This window comes from Callionymus lyra, chromosome 13 (assembly GCF_982586985.1).
Source record: "Callionymus lyra chromosome 13, fCalLyr1.hap1.1, whole genome shotgun sequence".
NCBI classification, from domain to species: Eukaryota; Metazoa; Chordata; class Actinopteri; order Syngnathiformes; family Callionymidae; genus Callionymus; species Callionymus lyra.
The window spans coordinates 8,340,391-8,360,535 of NC_141830.1; the positions used below are offsets into that span (position 1 = coordinate 8,340,391).

General features: G+C 36.7%; 1 protein-coding gene across 1 annotated transcript in view; it reads left to right on the forward strand.

The window, feature by feature from the left end:
- The window catches only part of rims2a (regulating synaptic membrane exocytosis 2a), a 156,327-nt gene that overhangs the window by 20,668 nt on the left and 115,514 nt on the right, over positions 1-20,145 (forward strand). Inside the window, exons 3-6 of the mRNA XM_087805331.1 lie at positions 4,287-4,319; positions 5,034-5,126; positions 12,355-12,565; positions 14,370-14,381. Of these exons, the coding sequence (XP_087661457.1) occupies positions 4,287-4,319; positions 5,034-5,126; positions 12,355-12,565; positions 14,370-14,381 (349 nt within the window). The remainder of the gene's footprint in view (positions 1-4,286; positions 4,320-5,033; positions 5,127-12,354; positions 12,566-14,369; positions 14,382-20,145) is intronic.

Genomic DNA, 20,145 nt, shown 5'->3' on the forward strand with positions numbered 1-20,145 from the left:
ACTCCAATTTTTGGGGGGTGGGAGTTCCTTCATTGTGTACGTAATTTTTTTAGATGAAAATTTTGCGTCGCTTGTCGTTGATGGTTACAGAGTTGGCTGTTAAATATTAATATCGATTTAAAGTATTCAAGCGTTCGTAGATTTTATCGTCATTTTACGAGTTTCATTTGTGAACTTTTATCATCAAAATCAGAAACTGCATTACTGGCCGAGTATATTAACAATATACATATATCTGGATGTTGGTGTGTCTTTAGGGATTTTGTGTTTCATGTGCATTTGGTGGATGGAATAGAATTAAAACTAGGGACTAAAATGGGAATAAAAATATATAATTATCTGTGACACAGGATGTGTTTACGATGAAAATGTGGAGGAAACTGTTTTTTCAAGTAATAAAATAATAGAAAATAGTTTCTCTGTGGGTTTGGTTTTCATTGTGGAGCTGCAGGAAGTGTAAACGGTGAAATGTGGGAATGACTTGGAGAAATGTTTAAACGATGGAAATTGTGAATCGCTTAATAGAGCGATAATGAAGTTTATTAGTTTAATTTTGATGATTTGTCAGTTTAATTTCAACTGATTACGTAGCTGAAGGTTTGATTGACTGTCCAAACATCAGCTTTCAAAGCTATACGGGAATCGACCGTATCCTCTTGTCCTCAGTCATCGCAGGGATATCGCAGGATTTCATCCTTCCTTAAGTTCTTTATTGTACTATAGACTATAAAATAGCATTAAAAAAAGATTAAAAAGCCAGATAGTAGTGATGTTTTATATTGAAACAAAGTTTCACGATGTAGCGTCGTAACACCCCTAGTGTGTGTTTGTGTGTGTGTGTGAGTGTGTGTGTGTGTGTGTGTCAGCGTCTGCTGCAGATCTAATCCTATCTGAGCGTTCTAAGGCCCAGCTGTGCTCGTGGGCCAACTTCTCCACTCACCACGGCGTCCGTCCCTCAACTCCACCACCCCTCGCTCTCGCTATCTCGTCGTGCCAGCGCCATGTGCCAGAGGAAGTTATCGGTTCTCCTAATCCTCGCCGTGGTCGCTGGAAGAAAAAAAAAAACGTTAAGCAGCAGCACTTTTCCCCGGCATCTAATGGAGAGGTGGAGTTGAACAGGTTGCCTAAAGAAAAAAAAAACGCTAATTGTGTGGCTTTTTTAAATGAGTGGCTATTTTTAGCTGTCGCTTCCCTATTCTTGGTGGTTTACAGTGCAGACACAATGAGGCGCTTCGGTTACGCACTCCAGATCCTGCAGGCTTCCTGCTGACTCTGTCATGTTGAGTTTCCTTATGTTGCAGCAGACTTCAGAGCAGTTTAGAGCCGGATCATGCCACACACTCACGGGCTTCATCCGTATTCCCAGACATCAGTGTTTCATTAAGCGTCAAATCTTCTGTGGAATTGATCATTTACTCTATAATCTGTTATTAATACTCACATTTTTATGTAATCAAGGACGTTCCAAAGTCAGAGCAAAAGGGCTGTTTACTGCTAAATGCTGCCCCCTACCTGACGAGTGTGCAAATGATTCAAATGGAAGTGTTTGTGTTTCTTCATTGGATTTTTTTTAAATATGATATTTGTGATACTGCTTAAGATCATAGACATGGTACTACAGAAGATTGAACATGGTTGCTTCTGCTTCCCACTAGTGTCAGAAGACTGTAATTGCAATGTTGTGACAACTCCGTCACCGTTGCCAGGAACTGCATCTGCATTTGGAAAAATAAACCACAAATGTGAGTGTGAGAAGCCGAATCTGGCTAAATCCCTCTTTCTTTTTTCCCTCTCTCTCTCTTTCTCTCTAATTTTTTCTCTCCCACTCTCTTGCTCTCTCTCTTGTTTCTATTTCTCTTCCCCTCCTCTCTATATATATTTTTCTCTCTATTCTTTCCTCCCTTACTCTTCTTTCTCTCTCACTAACCCTCTTTCACTCTTTTGCTCTCTATCACTCTCTTTCCCTTTCAGTTTCTCACTCTCTTTCACTCATTTCTATTTCTCTTCCCCTCTCTCTATATGTATTTTTTCTCTCTTCTCTCACTCATTCACTCTCTTTCTCAGTCTCTGTCTTCTTTCTCTTATTTTTTCCCCCTCACTCTTTTCCTTCACTCTTGCTCTCTTATTTCTCTATCACCCTTTCACACTATTTCTCTATCATTTTTTTCTGACCCTTTCTCACTCTTTCTCTCCTCTTTCTTTCTTTCTTTCTTTCTCACTCTATCATCATCTTTTCTTTCTCTCAAAATCAGTTTCTCTCTTCCTCCCTCACCCTCTCTCTCTCTTCTTTCTCTTGTTTTTATTTCTCGTCCCCTGTTTAATATTTTTTCTTTCTCTGTTATTTCTCTTCTCTCTCCCTTTCATTGGAATTTTTTTTATCTCAGTCAGTCTTTCTCTCCTATTCTATCTTTCTCTCTAACTCACCCTCTTTCACCCTACCTCCCTCCCTCTATCTGCGTGTGTGTGTGTGTGTGTGTGTGTGTGTGTGTGTGTGTGTGTGTGTGTGTGTGTGTGTGTGTGTGTGTGTGTGTGTGTGTGTGTGTGTGTTGATTATTTTACCATTAAAAGTACCAGTAGTTAACTTAAAACGCTTCATCTGATGGAATGCAATGCAGCACTGTTGGCCACTAGAGGGCAGTGTCATATCAGTCACGCTCTGAAATTGTTTCATTAGACACGATTTAATAGGAAAGATATTATTGGAACGTTCGATGAATGTGATTTATATTGTCAAGTCTATGAAAAAAATCCAAGAAAAAAAACATTTTGTATTTTATTTAACCACTAAGTGTGATGCTAAAATGTTATTTATTTGTAATAAATATGTAGATAACGTGGTAAACAGAGAATCGTGTCGGCCTCACAGTCAGCAGCCAAGATAGTGGTTACGTCACCAGTGACATTTTACACTCATTTCACTGGCCCGTGTCAAATAATAGACTCGGCGGCCACACACACACACACACACACCAACACACACACTCATTGTCCTGCCAACACACGAGCACCGTACACACACACATGGAGACACAAGTTCATAGACAGATGCTCTCACACGCTGTCAGGCAGCAGGATCAGATAAATATGAGGCTCGTAATGTGACCACAGAGACGAGGCTGATGGGATCAATAAAGAGGGTCTCTGCAGGTCATCTGGAGAACCGGGCCAGAGGATAAATATGGAATGGCTCATCGGGAAGCAGAGCAGCCAAAATGACGGGTACTTGAGTCGACTTCTCTTGTTGTGTTCTCTGAAGACCTGCAGTGACGTGAGACGCAGCTGATCTTGTAACTTTAATGATGCTTTCATGCTGATTTAGTTAATTTTTGAACTTGGTTAGTGGTTTTACACAGACTTGTTTTGTTTATAAAAGTGTATTTTGGGGGACCCTCTATTTATAATCCGTTGGAAGTTGACTTGTATGTTTACGGCTTAACCTTTTTTTTTCGACTTTGTAATTCGACGAGAGCAGAAATGTCATCATTGGAAAAAGAGAAAATACATTTTTGATGTAAAATTGTTCATTTAAAACATTTTTCTCATCTGTATTATGAAAGTTACAATTTAACTTTACTCCCCTGCAAAAGAGAAGTTTTTTTAAAAGGTTAAATATGTTGTTAAACATCTTTCTAACATTCCATGATTCCAGTTGATCGGTAGATGGAGGTTCTTCTACGTGTGTTATCATAACATCATCAGTCAAGCACACAATACAAATACAAACATGAGGCACAATGTTGAATACTTTGTTGATTTTTAGTTTTTTTGTAAGTACAAAATTTAATTTTAGACACAATTTATAGTTCAAGTGACAAAGGTGTGTCTACAGTTTGACTAATTATACAAAAAAAGTTTAATTGAATTTAATATGATTGTAGTGAATATAATGTATGTTTTCTTATTAAATTCTCTTAGATTCAACTAACCCTATACTATTAGAGCGAAAAAGGATAAATATTCAATTTGATTTCACTCAACTTTAGATTTTTTTTATGTTAGTGGTCATATTTTTCTATTCAATTTTCTTTTTCTGTCATGAGATTTAAAAAAATAAAAATATTAATTCATTATTAACTGTTTCACATTAATTTTTTTATTTTCATTCTGATAAAACCAAAACATTTCTATTTCCTTTTGCATGTCCATCAAAAAACCGAAATATTTTTTGTTTGCATAAACATTTTACTGTTTCATTTGTGCTGATATTTCACGTTGATTGTTTTTTCATCTCCTTGTGTTCTGTACGCACCGACCCGTGCACACATTATTATTTCTTTATGTTATAGGGTCAAAGAAGAACCAAAGACTCAGTCACCACAGTAAGTAAACCACGTTACCCAGAGTGCTCTAGGCTTTTGACACCTCTTCCTGTCGGTGTTGCTTCGTGTGGCTTTCACCTCTTTTTTTAGTCGATTCACAGAGAAGTCACGAGTGTCACTGGACGCGGCGACCGCAACCTATATATATCCATCTTTTTCGACCCGTGTGAATTTTTTTGCCGCCTCTTGTGACACCGATGACTTTCTGTCTAGCGAGAGCCCCCTCGATCTTTCCCCTGATTGGCTGCTCATTCATCCAGCGCGTCATCTGATTGGCTTGTCGCAGCCACGTGTCGAAAACCCTCTTTCTAGTCGGTGCATTTTGCCTAAATCTATACCCACGTCCAGTCCAAAAACTTGACCCCTTTTTTTTGCACACTGGATAAAAAGACTCTCCTTTCACCCTCAGCTGAGCATCTGATGCAGCCGCTCTCATCGTCATTGGCTGCAGAGCTTTCCCTGCTTTCTTCCCTCTCTCTCTTTCTCTTTCTCTTCTTCTTCCTCTGCTCTTGTTGGTCCATCCGACTCTGTTTCTGGTCGTCAGTGTTCCACTACCCGCCGCTGTCCCCCCGGCCTTCTTCCTTCCTTCCTTCCCGCCCCCCCCCCCTCTCTGCTCTGGTTGTAGTGAATGTCACTTGCTGTAGTTTCAACTCTTTGGACGTGGTGTCTCTTTGTCCGCATGATGACTGACCGAGTTGTTGCTTATTTGAACAGGTGGTTTCCCTTTAGTGGGATCACTGAGCTGGTAAATAACGTTCTTCAGCCCCAGCAAAAGTCCCAAAATGACAAGGAGCCAGAGCCAGACGCGTAAGTAATTGATCCTTCGACTCAAAATGGGATCAATCTGTGGGACGACGTTTGAACATTCATAGAAAATAATGGCTTGAAATCTTAATCTCTGTATTTTCCTGAGAAAAAAACAACATTATTTGAGATGGTGTCAATGGAGTCAACTGACGTGTGCTGAGACAGGAAGAGAGGGATGAGGAGATGAACAGATGTAGAGAGAAAAAAGGCAGACGGGGAGGAGAGACGTACACAAAGATGTAACAGGATGAAACGTTGCAGATACTCTCACAGGAGAGACAAACATTCAAGGTAAAAGAGACAGAAAACGGAGGGGAAAAAAGAAAACCAGACAAAGATGGACGGATGTGAGTCACGAAAAGAGAAGAGGAAAATCACATGAAACATACTCGGATCTAAAAAGAAAGACGTGATGACGTAGAATTAAATTGTGGCGAAATGTTTGAGGAAAGATAAGTTCTGTTTATGAACAAATTATGAATTTATCTGAAGAATTCTCAAAGAAATTCTCAACAAAGAATCTCCAACAAAAAGATGGTCCGTCATAGTTCTGTATAAATAATCTGATTTTTAGGATTTAGAGAATTTAAATAATTAGATTAGATAAACTAGATTGATCCCTCTGGAGGTCTCCTTCGGTAAATTGTTTTTCCAGCTCACAGCAGCAGAAACAATAGAATCATAAAAAAACAAGAACAAGAACAAAGTGCAATAAAAAGAAAGTGCAAAGGATTCGTTTTTCCTCCAAATAACTTATTATTATGGCTATTGCAAAAAAAAAAAAACACCTGAACAAAATGAAAGAGGTTGAGTCATGTTTTTTCTTTTGTAAATACAATAGTGTGATGAAAAGACAAAATACACACTTCAGAAACTCAAAACTCTAGACAAAATAGGCGGACACACTGGAAAGGAAGGCGTGAATGAAGCAATGAGAAGAGAAAGATAGACAGAACCTGATGAATCCGTTTATATCGATATTTAAGTGTCACAGTTGACGTTAGGAAAGTAGTAAATCTCTGAAGGTCCTGAAGATGAGACACGTTTGTTTTAGGTTCATTTTTTCTGTTAGCTATCACGCTAGCTAGCCACCGCTAACGTATAGCATACAAGCTAAGATCATCTTTCGTATATCAGAATATTTAGGCTCTTTATATATATTATTTTGGAAATTTCCCATTTTTATATGTTATGTCTACACCCCGCATAACCACATATCATGTCAAAGACCTGAGTAATAACAAATACTTTGGCCTTGGAGGTTTCCTGTAGAATTTTGTAGAAAGGTGTGTTCGACCGAGGTGTCCTTTGACAAGACACTGAGACTTTAATTGTTGCTCGTACCTTCAAGGAAAACCTTCCTTAATAAATCATTGCTTTTTCATTTTGTAATGTCCATATGTGGAATTATATTCACTATTTGAGTCATTGGTATTTCGTAATTTAAGTGAGTCATTTTATTCAATTCATACTTTTTATTCTATGCTGTCAAAACCACAAAAACATGACTAGCATGTAAAATATGATCAGTAAATGTCTCCTGATTTTGATAAAACTGAAATGATAATTTTTAAATATTAATAAATTAAATAAATTGTAGCAGGACAATTTTTCATATGAATGCATGACCTCTAATACGTAAAATAAGCATTAAATGTTTATTTTCCATGAAAAAAAAAATGTTTGTGAGGCTAAAGTAATTAAAAAGTAAGAATTGCCATAGCATATGTACTAGGGGTGGTGAAATTTAAAAAATAATATTTACCACAACACTGTATCGATATTCGACAGCAAAGTATCGATAAAAAACAACAACCTTAATTGTTAGCTTGTGAATCATATATATATATATTTTTTATCATAGTTCTTTTTATGGTGTGTAGTTCAATACAGTGTGTGTACAATAAAATATATTTATTTTTAATTTACAATTAACATGCAAATATTCCCGCAGTGTTCCTCTTTTGGGTTGCAATTGAACTTCCAGTTGCTAGATGGCGGCAATCATGACTGAGGACGAGAGGATACAGTTACTCCAGCAGCTTTTAAAGCTTATGTTTGGACATATTTTGGTTTTAAAACAACAAAAACAGTTACGACTTCAAGAGAGTCAAGCACTAGGACAATACTACAAATACTGTATATAAATTTTAGTAAAATATCGCAATATATTGTATCGTTACAAGTATTGTATCATCAGATTCTTGCCAACACAAACCCCTGCTCTCTACATGTTGTGCGATATCTGGAGTTTAGAATTCTGAGAGCAGAGAAGCAGCGTTCCATTGAATTGCTGACGCAGAAAGTGAAAGTGAAACTGCTTTTGTTTAAGATTATGTTTAATTGCAAGACATACAAACTTGTTAAAAAAAACAACATATTTATGTATATTTTGTGACTTGAATAAAAACAAACAGTCTTGTTTATTTAAGTTCGCTCTAAGGGGCTGTTGTCAAGCTTTACAAAACAAATATTAATTCATTTACTTTCCACCCAGTGATGTTTAATGATAATAAAATCACAAAGTTCTTTAGTACTGCTTCGATTGATAGATCATTTTTATTAAAAAAGAAACTAAATGAAAGAGCTTTGATGTTGAATGTCAGCAGAGGGAAGAAAAGAGTGTAAGGTCGAACCGGGCTATTGATATGTGGAGTCTGTCATACGTCCAAGTGACGGTCTCGTGTTACTGTGGCGAGTTGTACCTGCTGTAGCGAAAACCCCCAGAGGTTCCAGAGCGCTGGCACTCAGTGATCAAACAATGAGTAGCGTATGATTACTAGTCCGGCGTGTCGCCTGGTTTTGACTCCATAAAGTTTCTCTTTCTACGTAGACCGAGTTCCAGCTGATGTTTTTTTTTATTCCAAGCAGTCAAGCTAAATTGTTTTCAGAGACATATAGTGAAATTATCTCGTTATATCTTTTGTTCATGTGCAATAACATTATAGAAAGTCATTAAAGGAAAAAGTATGTGTTGCAAATTTACTTTATTTATTTATTTATTGAATTAACTATATTTATCTTATCACTTTCTCTATTAAATATACCACCCATGCCTTGAGAATGGTGAGTAAAAATATGACAAAGCCTGTTACGTATTTATTGTAAATTAAATATATATTTTAAGCTGTGTTTTCATGGATTTCAAATATACATTTTTAACTGAATATTTAGTCTTAGAAGACATTCAACAATTATTATACTTATTATTAACTGACTATTATAAAATACATTTTGCAGTGAAAAAAAATCAAAAAATCATTCGCTTAAGAAATAATATTTTCCCTTCTCTACTTCTGAAATTACTTCCGTTTGACATTGAAATATTGAAAATAAATAGCATAGTCGTACATATACATACTCTCTAAAATTAAATATATATGAATGCATATTATTATTTTTTTAACTAATGATTAATTATGAATGAGGTTCAAACGTATTATTTATTTTTTATTAAAAATATAGGTTAAAGTATAATAAAATATTATGAATAATTCGGGAAACCTTATAACTTGGAAAATATTAAATGAGTAATGAGTAATAGTATAGTAGTACTGAAGAAAATTGCATTTTCTCTATTAAAATGAAATATATTTATGATTGCCTTTGGAACATCAAACAAATGTTGGGGTTTTAAAATCCACTAACTGTAGAACTATGTATTAATTAATGAAAAATATGTTTTTGTTTTTTAGTAATTAATGCTTAGAATGAAGGGAAGAAAATAAATTAATCTAATTTAAAGAAGATAATTTATGTTCACTGATACATATATGTATTGTATAAGAATAAAGCATTTACATTTCTTTTTAATGAGAACTAAAAAACTATATTTATTATCTCTAATAAAAAGTGTCACTTCAAAGACTTGAACCCATGATGAAATGGTAATTATTCCTTATTTTCTTTATGAATCCAACATATACAGTAGAACGCATAATATAACTATTTAAAAAACACAGAGTCAACAAGTCAGATGCTCATTTGTAGATTTTTAATGAGGTTAAAACATGTCGTTTCAGTGCCTTTAATCACGCTGACAGTAGCTTTATTCTCCGTATCGTTTCCTTCATCTCCGTTATCGGCATCATCCGTCAAAAAATACCTTTGAGAAAAAGTCTCGCACACTAATCTCAGCGCGATGAGAGCTAAGATTGTGACACAATTAGCTTTTGAATCCTTGTGCGGGAGCATCGAGGGACACTCGGCCGACACCGTCGCTGATGTCGACTGGCACAGAGACAACCCAACAGACGTGTCTCCTGTGGCCGCTGAGTGCTGCGTTTGGGCACCAAAGAGCTGGTTGTGGCTACAAGGAAGTGCGTTTATCTCAAACGCAGTGCTGTATGTGGTAAAAGGATAGCGCTGCTTAATAATTCACAAGTGCTAATGAATGTTGCAGGGGATATGTGGGGCGAAACCAATTCTAATCGCCATATTATGAAGTCAGCCCAGTGTTTAGTTTCCAAGGAGACGCTCAATTGACATCTGTCATACAAAATGCATGTGAAAAGTCCATAAAGTATTTTTTTCTATTCAGTTCTACCTTTAAATTCATCAGCAGTGTAGAGTTGAGACAATAGGACGAGGCCTGATAATGTGTGTGTGTGTGGCTTTGATAATTATTTATTTCTCGTGAAGGTGTCGCCTCCGTCTCGTCTTACCAATGTCCCGATATAGAAACACGGGTGCAAATGATTCATTAAACGCAAGGGGAACTTGAGAAAGTGGAATGAAGTGCTCTTAAACTTGCAAAGCAAATTTGATACGACGCTGCCCTCTCGCTTCTGAGAGATGTTCGTGTAGCAGGAGTCGCATCAGTTCTTTGTCGGAGCTTATTGTAAAAAACACATCACACGTTTTGTAAAAAAAAACATCTGTGTTTTGTTTTCACTATATTATGCTTTCAATTAAATGGTAGGTTCGGTTAATATACAATCAAAATAGTATATATTTTTGTAACAAAAAAGTAGGTATCATTGAATACTTCATAATGTTCTCAACAAAACTCAAGATGACCTGCATCGATTAAATCATGGGTATGTTAACATGTGTAATATCTGTTAACAAATGTTATTACGTGTTGTTTTTCTTTAAATGGCTTGAATGTACACTTTCCTGACATGTTAATGAATCTATTGAAGATGCTCTACAATAATTGTCATTGGTTTCAGAAGTTGTCGTATGAATGTATCAAAAAGTTGGATGGATGGATGAAAAGATACATGTATTGATGGATGAATGGATGATTGATTTATTTTTTGCGAGATGGATACATGGGTGGAATGAAGGAATGAAATGATACATTCTGGGGAAAATAGATAAATGGACAAATTCGTTCTTCTTTAATGGATGTATGGATAAATGCATGGATGGATACTAGGAAGGAAGGATGGATGCATGGATACTTTAATGGATGGATAGATACATGGATGGATAGATACAGGGATAGATTAATGATAGATACATGGACGGATGGATGGATGGAAGCATAGATGGGTGGATGGAAGGATACATGGATAGATACATGGATGGATGGATAGATACATGGATGGATGGATAGATACATGGATAGATGGGTACATGGATGGATGGATACATGGTAAATGGATGGATGGATGGATGGATGGATGGATGGATGGATGGATGCATGCATGGATGGATAGATACATCGATGGATGGATACATAGATCGATTGATAGATACATGGATAGTTAGATACATGGATGGACGGATAGATACATGGATGGATGGATAGATACATGGATGGATGGATAGATGCATGGATGGATGGATAGATGGCTGGATGGATGGATGGTAGAATAGATACATGGATGGATGGAAGGATACATGGATGGATACATGAATGGATGGATGGATAGATACATGGATGATACATGGATGGATGGATGGATGGATGGATGGATACACAGATGGATAGATACATGGATAGATAGGTACATGGATGTATGGATAGGTACATGGATGTATGGATAGATACATGGATGGACGGATACATGAATGGATGGATGGATAGATACATGGATGGATGGATATATACATGGATGGATGGATAGATGGCTTGATGGATGGATGGTAGAATAGATACATGGATCGATGGAAGGATACATGGATGGATACATGAATGGATGGATGATAGATACATGGATGATACATGGATGGATGGATGAATGGATGGATACACAGATGGATAGATACATGGATAGATAGGTACATGGATGGACGGATAGATACATGGATGGATGGATAGATACATGGATGAACGGATAGGTACATGGATGGACGGATAGATACATGGATGGATGGATAGATACATGGATGAACGGATAGATACATGGATGGATGGATAGATACATGGATGGATGGATAGATGGCTGGATGGATGGATGGATGGAAGAATAGATACATGGATGGATGGAAGGATACATGGATGGATACATGAATGGATGGATGGATAGATACATGGATGATACATGGATGGATGGATGGATACAAAGATGGATGGATACATGGATAGATAGGTGCATGGATGTATGGATAGGTACATGGATGGATGGATAGATACATGGATGGATGGATAGATACATAGATGGATGGATGGATACATAGATGGATAGATACATGGATAGATAGGTACATGGATGTATAGATAGGTACATGGATGGATGGATAGATACATGAATGGATGGATGGATAGTTACATGGATAGATGGGTACATGGATGGATGGGTACATGGATGGTTGGATACATAGATGGATAGATACATGGATAGATAGGTACATGGATGGATGGATAGATACATGAATGGATGGATGGATAGTTACATGGATAGATGAGTACATGGATGGATGGGTACATGGATGGATACATGGATGGATGGATGGACACATGGATGGATGGATGGACACATGGATGGATGGATGGATGGATGGATGGATGGATGGATGGATGGATGGATGGATGGATGGATGGATGGATGGATGGATGGATGGATGGATGGATGGATGGATGGCACATTGTGTTGTGTAAACTGTATATCAGGCTCTGAACTTCTCCACAAGTCAAACTTTGGATCTTCACGTCAGATTCGTCAAACAAACTCAGTGTCTGTGTGAAAACAGTCCATGATAGTTCTCAGCCATTATTCCACTGTATCTGAAGGATGTTCTTCTAACGGCTTCCCCTCGTCTCTCCTTCTCCTCACAGGAAGTTGCATCAGCAGTTTGAGTCGTACAAGGACCAGGTCAAAAAGATGGGCGACGAGACCAAGCCGGCCCAGGATCAAAAGAGCGAAGCCCCGATCTGCGGCATCTGCCACAAAACCAAGTTTGCCGACGGCTGCGGTCACCTCTGTTCTTATTGCCAAACCAAATTCTGTGCTCGGTGCGGAGGACGAGTATCTCTGCGGTCAAATAAGGTAACTGTGCGACGCGTGGCTGGACAGAGAAGATCTGAGGCAAACTCGAAGGTTTTCGAAAAAAAAAAAAGAAAAAAAAGTGAGATCATAATCTGGGCTGTGAGTCAAAAGTGCCTCGACTCTTGCTTCTTTAAAACGACCCCCCCCTCTCCCCCTCCCACACACACACACACACACACACACACACACACACATATACACACGCTGGTCAAACACTGTCGTTCAAATTCAATATTGATTCTCGACTGTAACTGTCTGACCTCACCACTGGAGGGAACTCTTTCTCCTTTGATGAAAGAACGTGATCCATCTTTACACCGTTTTATACTGAACATTATGACGTCAAAAAAATAAACAAAATAAAAAAGGATTCTGCACCAGCTTGAAGATGAAATGGAAAGAAAAAAAACACTGCAGAAAAATAAACAACTTCCTGTTTGTTAAAAAGTAAAAAATACACCATTTAATAAAACCTAAATTATGTTCTGCTAAAATGACATTCAAGCTTAAAGGTGCAGTTTTTTCCCCCCACTTTATTTCAATGGAGCGTTAGGTAACCACAGTCTTTTTCATTCCATTTTTTATTTTATGAATTTAATCATGAATTATTGTGAGTCAACACTTAAACAAGCTGCCTCGGGTTTTTATGATACATTTGTACCCAGAGACTGAGGTTAGTCACAAAAAAACCCCCAATAAATATTTTATTTAACACATTCTTGAAAAACAAAATTGTAATATTACATTAAACAAGATTTTTGTTCTTTTTTGTTCTGTATAAAACTAATAAAAAAAATATCCAAAACCTCAAATACATCAAGTGCTTTCAAGTATACACCGTAAATGTCTCTCTGTTGTGTCTCCACATTTAACAATAATATAAAAACAGAGATTATTTTTAAATCGCTGTCGTCTCTGAAGACAAATGTTTAAGTCGTGTATTGATACTTTAAAGTCTCACAAGTTGGAGATAATTACACACAAAAAAAAGGTTTAACAAGGTAGGCTACGATTTTGATATGAAGCATGGCTTAATGTTTTAATGCTTTTAGTCAACGGAACTTCTTTTGATTAAAACCAGAATTTACCTCAATCTCAGCGTAAATGTATTTTTTTTTACTGCAATTTGAAATCTTGGCAAATGGTTGAAGTAAATATAAGTTTATTATATTTGTGACGAGTCACATTCACCTTAAAAAGTAAAAGGTAGAAAGTAAAAGTAAAAAGTCTTAATTTAAGATATTGAAAGATAAAGATGCCACTGTGTGTAAAAAGGTGAAACGATAATCTTCCAATAGGGTTAGAAAAACATACTTAACTTGATTTATTATTAAGTATTTTTTCGTGTTTTTAGAAACTGTACAAGAGATAACTTCCCATTTTTGGAATGCATTTAATTGAATGTGTCTTCATATATAAAAACAAGACTCTTGCAGCTCATCATCAAGCCTTATAGGAATAATTTAACCTAAAATATGATCTTCACCAAAAACTAAAGCATTTAGTTTCCATCTTGGAAAAGTAGTTTCATGTTTTCAAAGATTCAAAAAGCGATTATCAAGTAGTAATGGATCAATGACCCACAAGTCAAATGGTTGTGCTTCGTTCAAAAGATTTACAAACGGATCTGAATCTCAACCGCGGTGTTCGGTTCGAAGCTCTGCAATTTCTCTCCAAAACATTTGCTGTTGTACAAGAATCTACTAACGCCACTCACAATCTCTCCCCCTATCTTTCTCCCTGCTCCCCCCTCTGTCTCCCCATTTCTTTCTGCTGCATTCCTGCTCTCATGGAATTGCAACAGGAGGACAAAGTGGTTAGCAAAAACCCTTTTCTGCATATTTGCCAGGAACCGTGTCTGAGTATCAGCATTGCTCACAAACGTCGTGATTTACACATTCAGCAGCCAACAAAAGGGAACAAATCAAACATCCCGATTGAACTTGTCTGTGAGTTTTCCAGGGAGATCCGTCAGTGGAAAATAGACGAGGAATGTGTTGAAGGGACATTTTTTTTCCCATCCTGGGATAAGGTGGTCTTGCTTTGGTCGTCACCTTTGACCCTCAGAACTCCATGAGTTGAGTTGTCGGCAGGAAAGTGAAGAAACGATTTTGTGGACATTTTTGGCATTCAAGGTGACAAAATATTATGTTTATTGATCTAAAAATGTTGTTAAATAGAGGTTTCTGGAGATGATAAACTCAAGGAAGATAATAATTATGAACTTCTGAGGATTATTTGAATCAAACAGGAATGATCAGCTGACAGCTTCAAATGTTTCTTTGATTTATCTCATCAAATTCTCTTGATTGGAAGATTTGATGAGAAAAAAGCGATGAATTGATTGATATTCATTTATTCTTCCCATAGTTTTAGTTGCATCTCCAGTACACAAACACATTAGGACATAAAGTAAACATTTTAAATCCAATTAAAACCATAATGACAACAACAATAATAAATAAAGATGCTAATGAAAAATTTAGGAAATATAATATATTGATTATAATCAATACATCAATGATTATAACGTAATAATAATAAATAATGATAATACTTATTACAACACTCATGCATCTATATATTTAAAAATGTATTAATTTTATGTTTTAAATATATTCTGAATGTTATATATATTATTTTTTAAAAAGTATATAAATACATGGAGGTAATTGGAATTATTAAGTTTGTGTTGCATCATTTTTATCTTCTTTCTGTTAAGAGTTTAGATTTAAGAGTTGAAAATAAAATACTTTTTTTTCACTTAGCAGTTGCTCTTAAGAAAATAAAGTCTTACTTCTTGTTGTGTCATTTTATCGTTAACTTCTGAAGTGTGTTAATGAATTTTTTTTAGTTTATTATTAACATATTTTACAGAGCCTTTGGAAATGATTTTACTCCATTTCTAGTGATTTAAATTCTTAGAAAACATGCTTGTAAAAAGATAAAACCAGATTTCTGAGAAAATATCGATTTGCTTTAGTGAAGTTCGAGGTGGACTGATGACTGAGAACAAAGACTGACACGATGATCTCAAAGATAAGTGGAGAGTTTGTGCACTTCTGCCTCCTGGTTCTCTTGATAGTCGCTGATTTGACGTGCAGGGGAACGCTAGCTTTGATTACCCTGCCAAGGAGTGGGTCAGAAAGTCGACTCTCTCCCTTTTTCTCGGTGGCAACAGAGCTCTTGTTCTGTGAGACACCATTGAATATTTACAAGTCTCTGTGCAGGGAACAGAGTGTTTGGATTTCTAAGGCTGTGTGGTGAAGAGCAGAGAAATGAAAGATGAACTCTGTTTTATTCTACATATGTTCTTTAAATCTTTATCTCAACCAAAAAAAAGGGAGATGACTGGTAAATGTGAGAAAAGCCTTTGATTCCAGCTAAAAATGGGTCGATGTTGTTGAATCTTTCAGTGGTGAAGCAACACACTTCTGAAGCTGACAAGTCTTCAAAAGGGTCAGAGGAAAGAACCTTTTCCTGCGAGGATGCACTTTTCTTTCATGGGCCCTTTTTTTCACATGTTGATTATATCGTTGCTTCATGAAAGTTTGCAATGCTAAAAAATGCACGGAGCAATTCTTCAAGAAAGTACACAAGGGTGGATGGATAGATGGATACATGATAGATTGTTGGATAGAGAGATGGATGGATGGATGGATGGATACATGATGGATGGATGGATAGAGCGATGGATGGATGGATAAATGGATACATGATAGATGGTTGGATAGAGAGATTGATGGATGGATGGATAGATGGATACATGGATACATGGATACATGATGAATGGATGGATGGATGGATAAATGGATACATGATAGATGGATGGATAGAGAGATGGATGGATAGATGGATGGATGGATGGATAGATGGATACATGGATACATGATGGATGGATGGATGGATACATGGATACGTGATAGATGGTTAGATAGAGAAATGGATGGATGGATACATGATGGATGGGTGGATAGAGAGATAGATGGATGGGTGGCAAGGTGGATAGATTCATGGATGAATAGATGGTAGATACATGTATAAATGGATGATACATGGATGGATAGATACATGGATGGATGGATAGATATGTGGATGGATGGTAGGATGGATGGATGATAGATACATGGATGGATGGATTGTTAGATACATGGATGGATGGATGGATGGATGGATGGATAGATACATGGATGGATGGATAGATATGTGGATGGATGGTAGGATGGATGGATACATGGATGGATGGATACATGGATGGATGGATACATAGATACATGGATGGATGGATACATGGATGGATGGATGGATGATGAATACAACGATGGATGGATGGATATACAGTAATTATGTATTTATGGATGGATGGATGGATGGATGGATGGATAGATATGTGGATGGATGGATGGATGATTAATACAAGGATAGATGGATGGATGGATATACAGTAATTATGTATTTATGGATGGATGGATGGATGGATGGATGGATGGATAGATATGTGGATGGATGGATGGATGATTAATACAAGGATAGATGGATGGATGGATATACAGTAATTATGGATACATGAATGGATGAATAGGTCAATATTTTGGTCATTCGATGTTTGAATCATGAAGGTTGTAAATCGACAAAGTTATTCAATGGCATAATGAAATAATTATAATAAAATGTATATATTATTGCATTTAATTTATGTTCTTTTAATTAAAACAATCAAATTAAATATGTCGTTTTCCCCTTTAAGATTATTTAAATAAAATAATATAAATAAATGAATCAAATATCTATAACAAGTTATATATCAAATTAAACTAGAATTAAAAAAACATTTTATTTGTATTATTTAGACCTAAAATAAAATAAATCTCACTGATATGTGTAGGTTTACATTCAACCCACACGCGCACGCGTGCGTTTCCCTGCTCTTTTTTTTTTACCCGGGACCGTGTCTCCCGCCCCTTTCCTTCGGAGCTCATTCACCCCCAAACCGACCCGCCCTCACACCGCGGCTGATCCAAGCCCGACACCGGAGCTGATCCGCACCGACACCGGATCCAAGCGTCATGTGACGCCGCTGACACTTCTCTCTCAAACGCTGGGACGGACATCAGCGCGGCTGGAATTCCGTCATTTTTTTTTTTTGGAAGAGATTTATTTGTTGTTGTCGAGAGACGGCGCTTCGGTGTCGGTGGATCGATCCGGAGCCGGACTCGGTGTTGTAACCTTCACGGGGCTAGAGCTCCTTCTGGTCCGCCTCACGGGGCTGAGGAGCAGCCGCTCGAGACGAGGAGCTGTCCGCGGTGCTGAAGGTCGGATCCGGTCCTTCATTTTTTTTTTTTTTTCTTTTTACCATTTTTTTTTTCTTCGCGCTTCCAATATGGGTGAGAAGGCAAACGCTACTGCATCATCTCTCATCTATCACTTGTCATATTCTGGCGTGACTTCCCCACGTTTTTATTTTTATTAGATCAGTGCATTAAAACCAGTCTAACCCCCCCCAGAAAACATCCGGTGACTGTCGTGAGTCCTCTGTGCGTCACGCAAAAAAAAACAAAAAAAAAACTGGAACACGTTTATTTAGGATCTGACAGATTTCAGTGTCGAACCATTTTTCATTTTATGTTACTGTATTTTCCTCCTCCTCGTGTCTTGAGCTTCAAACAAGGCGCATAAATATTCATCGAGACTATTATTATTACAGGCACAACCTAAAATTAGACGCTCATTAAAAATGTAATTCACCACGTGCAGTCGGTGTGGAAGCATGTGCCATGTTGGCTTATTTCATTCCTATTGGCCGATTTATAAATCACATCCCAACCCCCCACAACCCCCCAAGAAAAGTCTTGGAATGTTGTTGTGGGACCATGGATTTTTATTCTGATGGCATCTATAGTAATACGTAAATAAAAAAAGGTGAATTGAGGACAAGCTTTTGATTTGAATTGATATTTATGACTTCAGGCTATAAAGAAAATTAAGGACCATTCAGCCAAATATGAGGCTTAAAAAATAATATAAAATGAGAGGTTTATTAAGAACTTCAAACTGTCATGAGGTGTGTTTGTGTGCATTAGTATTATTTAATATTATTTAAATCTTTGGATGTCAGGGTGTCCCCCATCTAGGTCACAAAACAGAGGAACAACCGGTTGAATAAAATAGAATATTAATAATAATGATAATACATTTTATTCAAGAGTGCCTTTAAAAAAAACTCCCAAGGACACTTTACAGGAACAATTCAACCTCATAATACAAAATACTATTACAAATACTCAATAGATTGCACGATTAAACCGGGGAAACGACAGAGAAAAAGTATTGTTAACGGGTATAAGGTTAAAATAACATTAAATAAATAATGAACCAAACGGTCGTGTTTGGATTTGATCATTAAAAGCCAACAAAAATCTCAAATCAAGTTTAAATGGCGACTTTACTTAAAAATAAATAAAATCAAAATTATATATTATGCTTGCATGTAGCATCATCTGGACTGTTTACCAAAGGGAGAAAATTCCGAAGAGAAAATAATACAATAATTACTATTTTAGTTGAGTTTAGTTTCAATTAACGGTTTGTTAAGTAAAGAATTCAGGATGTATTTGAAAAATAAAAAGGTCTTCATTACACAAATGCTTGTACTACTCGTGAAGTGATTAGATTGTACTCTAAATATATTTGGATGATTATTTTCGGCATAAATGTATGAGCGTTTAAAGGTTAAATCCAGCATCTTTCAATGAGGGCAAAGAGTGACTGTAGGGATATTGCTGATTCACCCTGTTAAGTAATGCTGTAGTTCACGTTTATGGCCACAAGAGTGAGCAAAGTGCACTTTCTAGCCATGATGTTTGAGTGTATTCTAAAACATCTGATCACATGTTCCGTACGTCAGCGTGGTGTCGTTTCAAAAGTCAACTCGAGTTATAAATGTTTTGAGTAGTTTCACCAGGTATTTTTCCACATAGAGGAGAGATTATGTGTCGGCTTTGCCCTAAAAAAACACACTCAGCCCGAAGAGAATGTATTAGAGGGGAAATTATTTATTGATCCCACAGCTCTTGGTGTTTGTTTTCTTTTTCTCCACAGCCTTGGTAAATAGCCTATAGCACATTTAATAGAGTATACATCTTCTGGTGTGTGTGCAGTAATGCTAGGTGTTTTAGCTGCTCTATTTTTAGCTGCAGGTTCAATGACTATGAAATGTGCAAACACAGAGTGAGGAGGCTCCAGGCCCGGAACCTTCAACCTCCCCGGCCTGGTTCGGGCGTGAAGAGTCGATGGGGAACAAACGCACATGTAGTTTTCTGGTCCTCTTGACCTTTTTATGCACAACAAGATGAGCAACTTGTTGGTATTTGAATACTTTCAAATAACTCTGTGCGGCTCGATGAGCTGGAAATATTACTTTGGAGTTGATTTTGAATTTAAGATTTTTATTATTATTATTATTTTTTTTTTTTTACCATTTCTTACCATGAAATATTTTTTTTTAGATAAAACATAAAATGTTTTGAACGTTTTTTTAGGGTAAAATAATACAATTTGTTTAATTTTAAAGATTGTTCTGT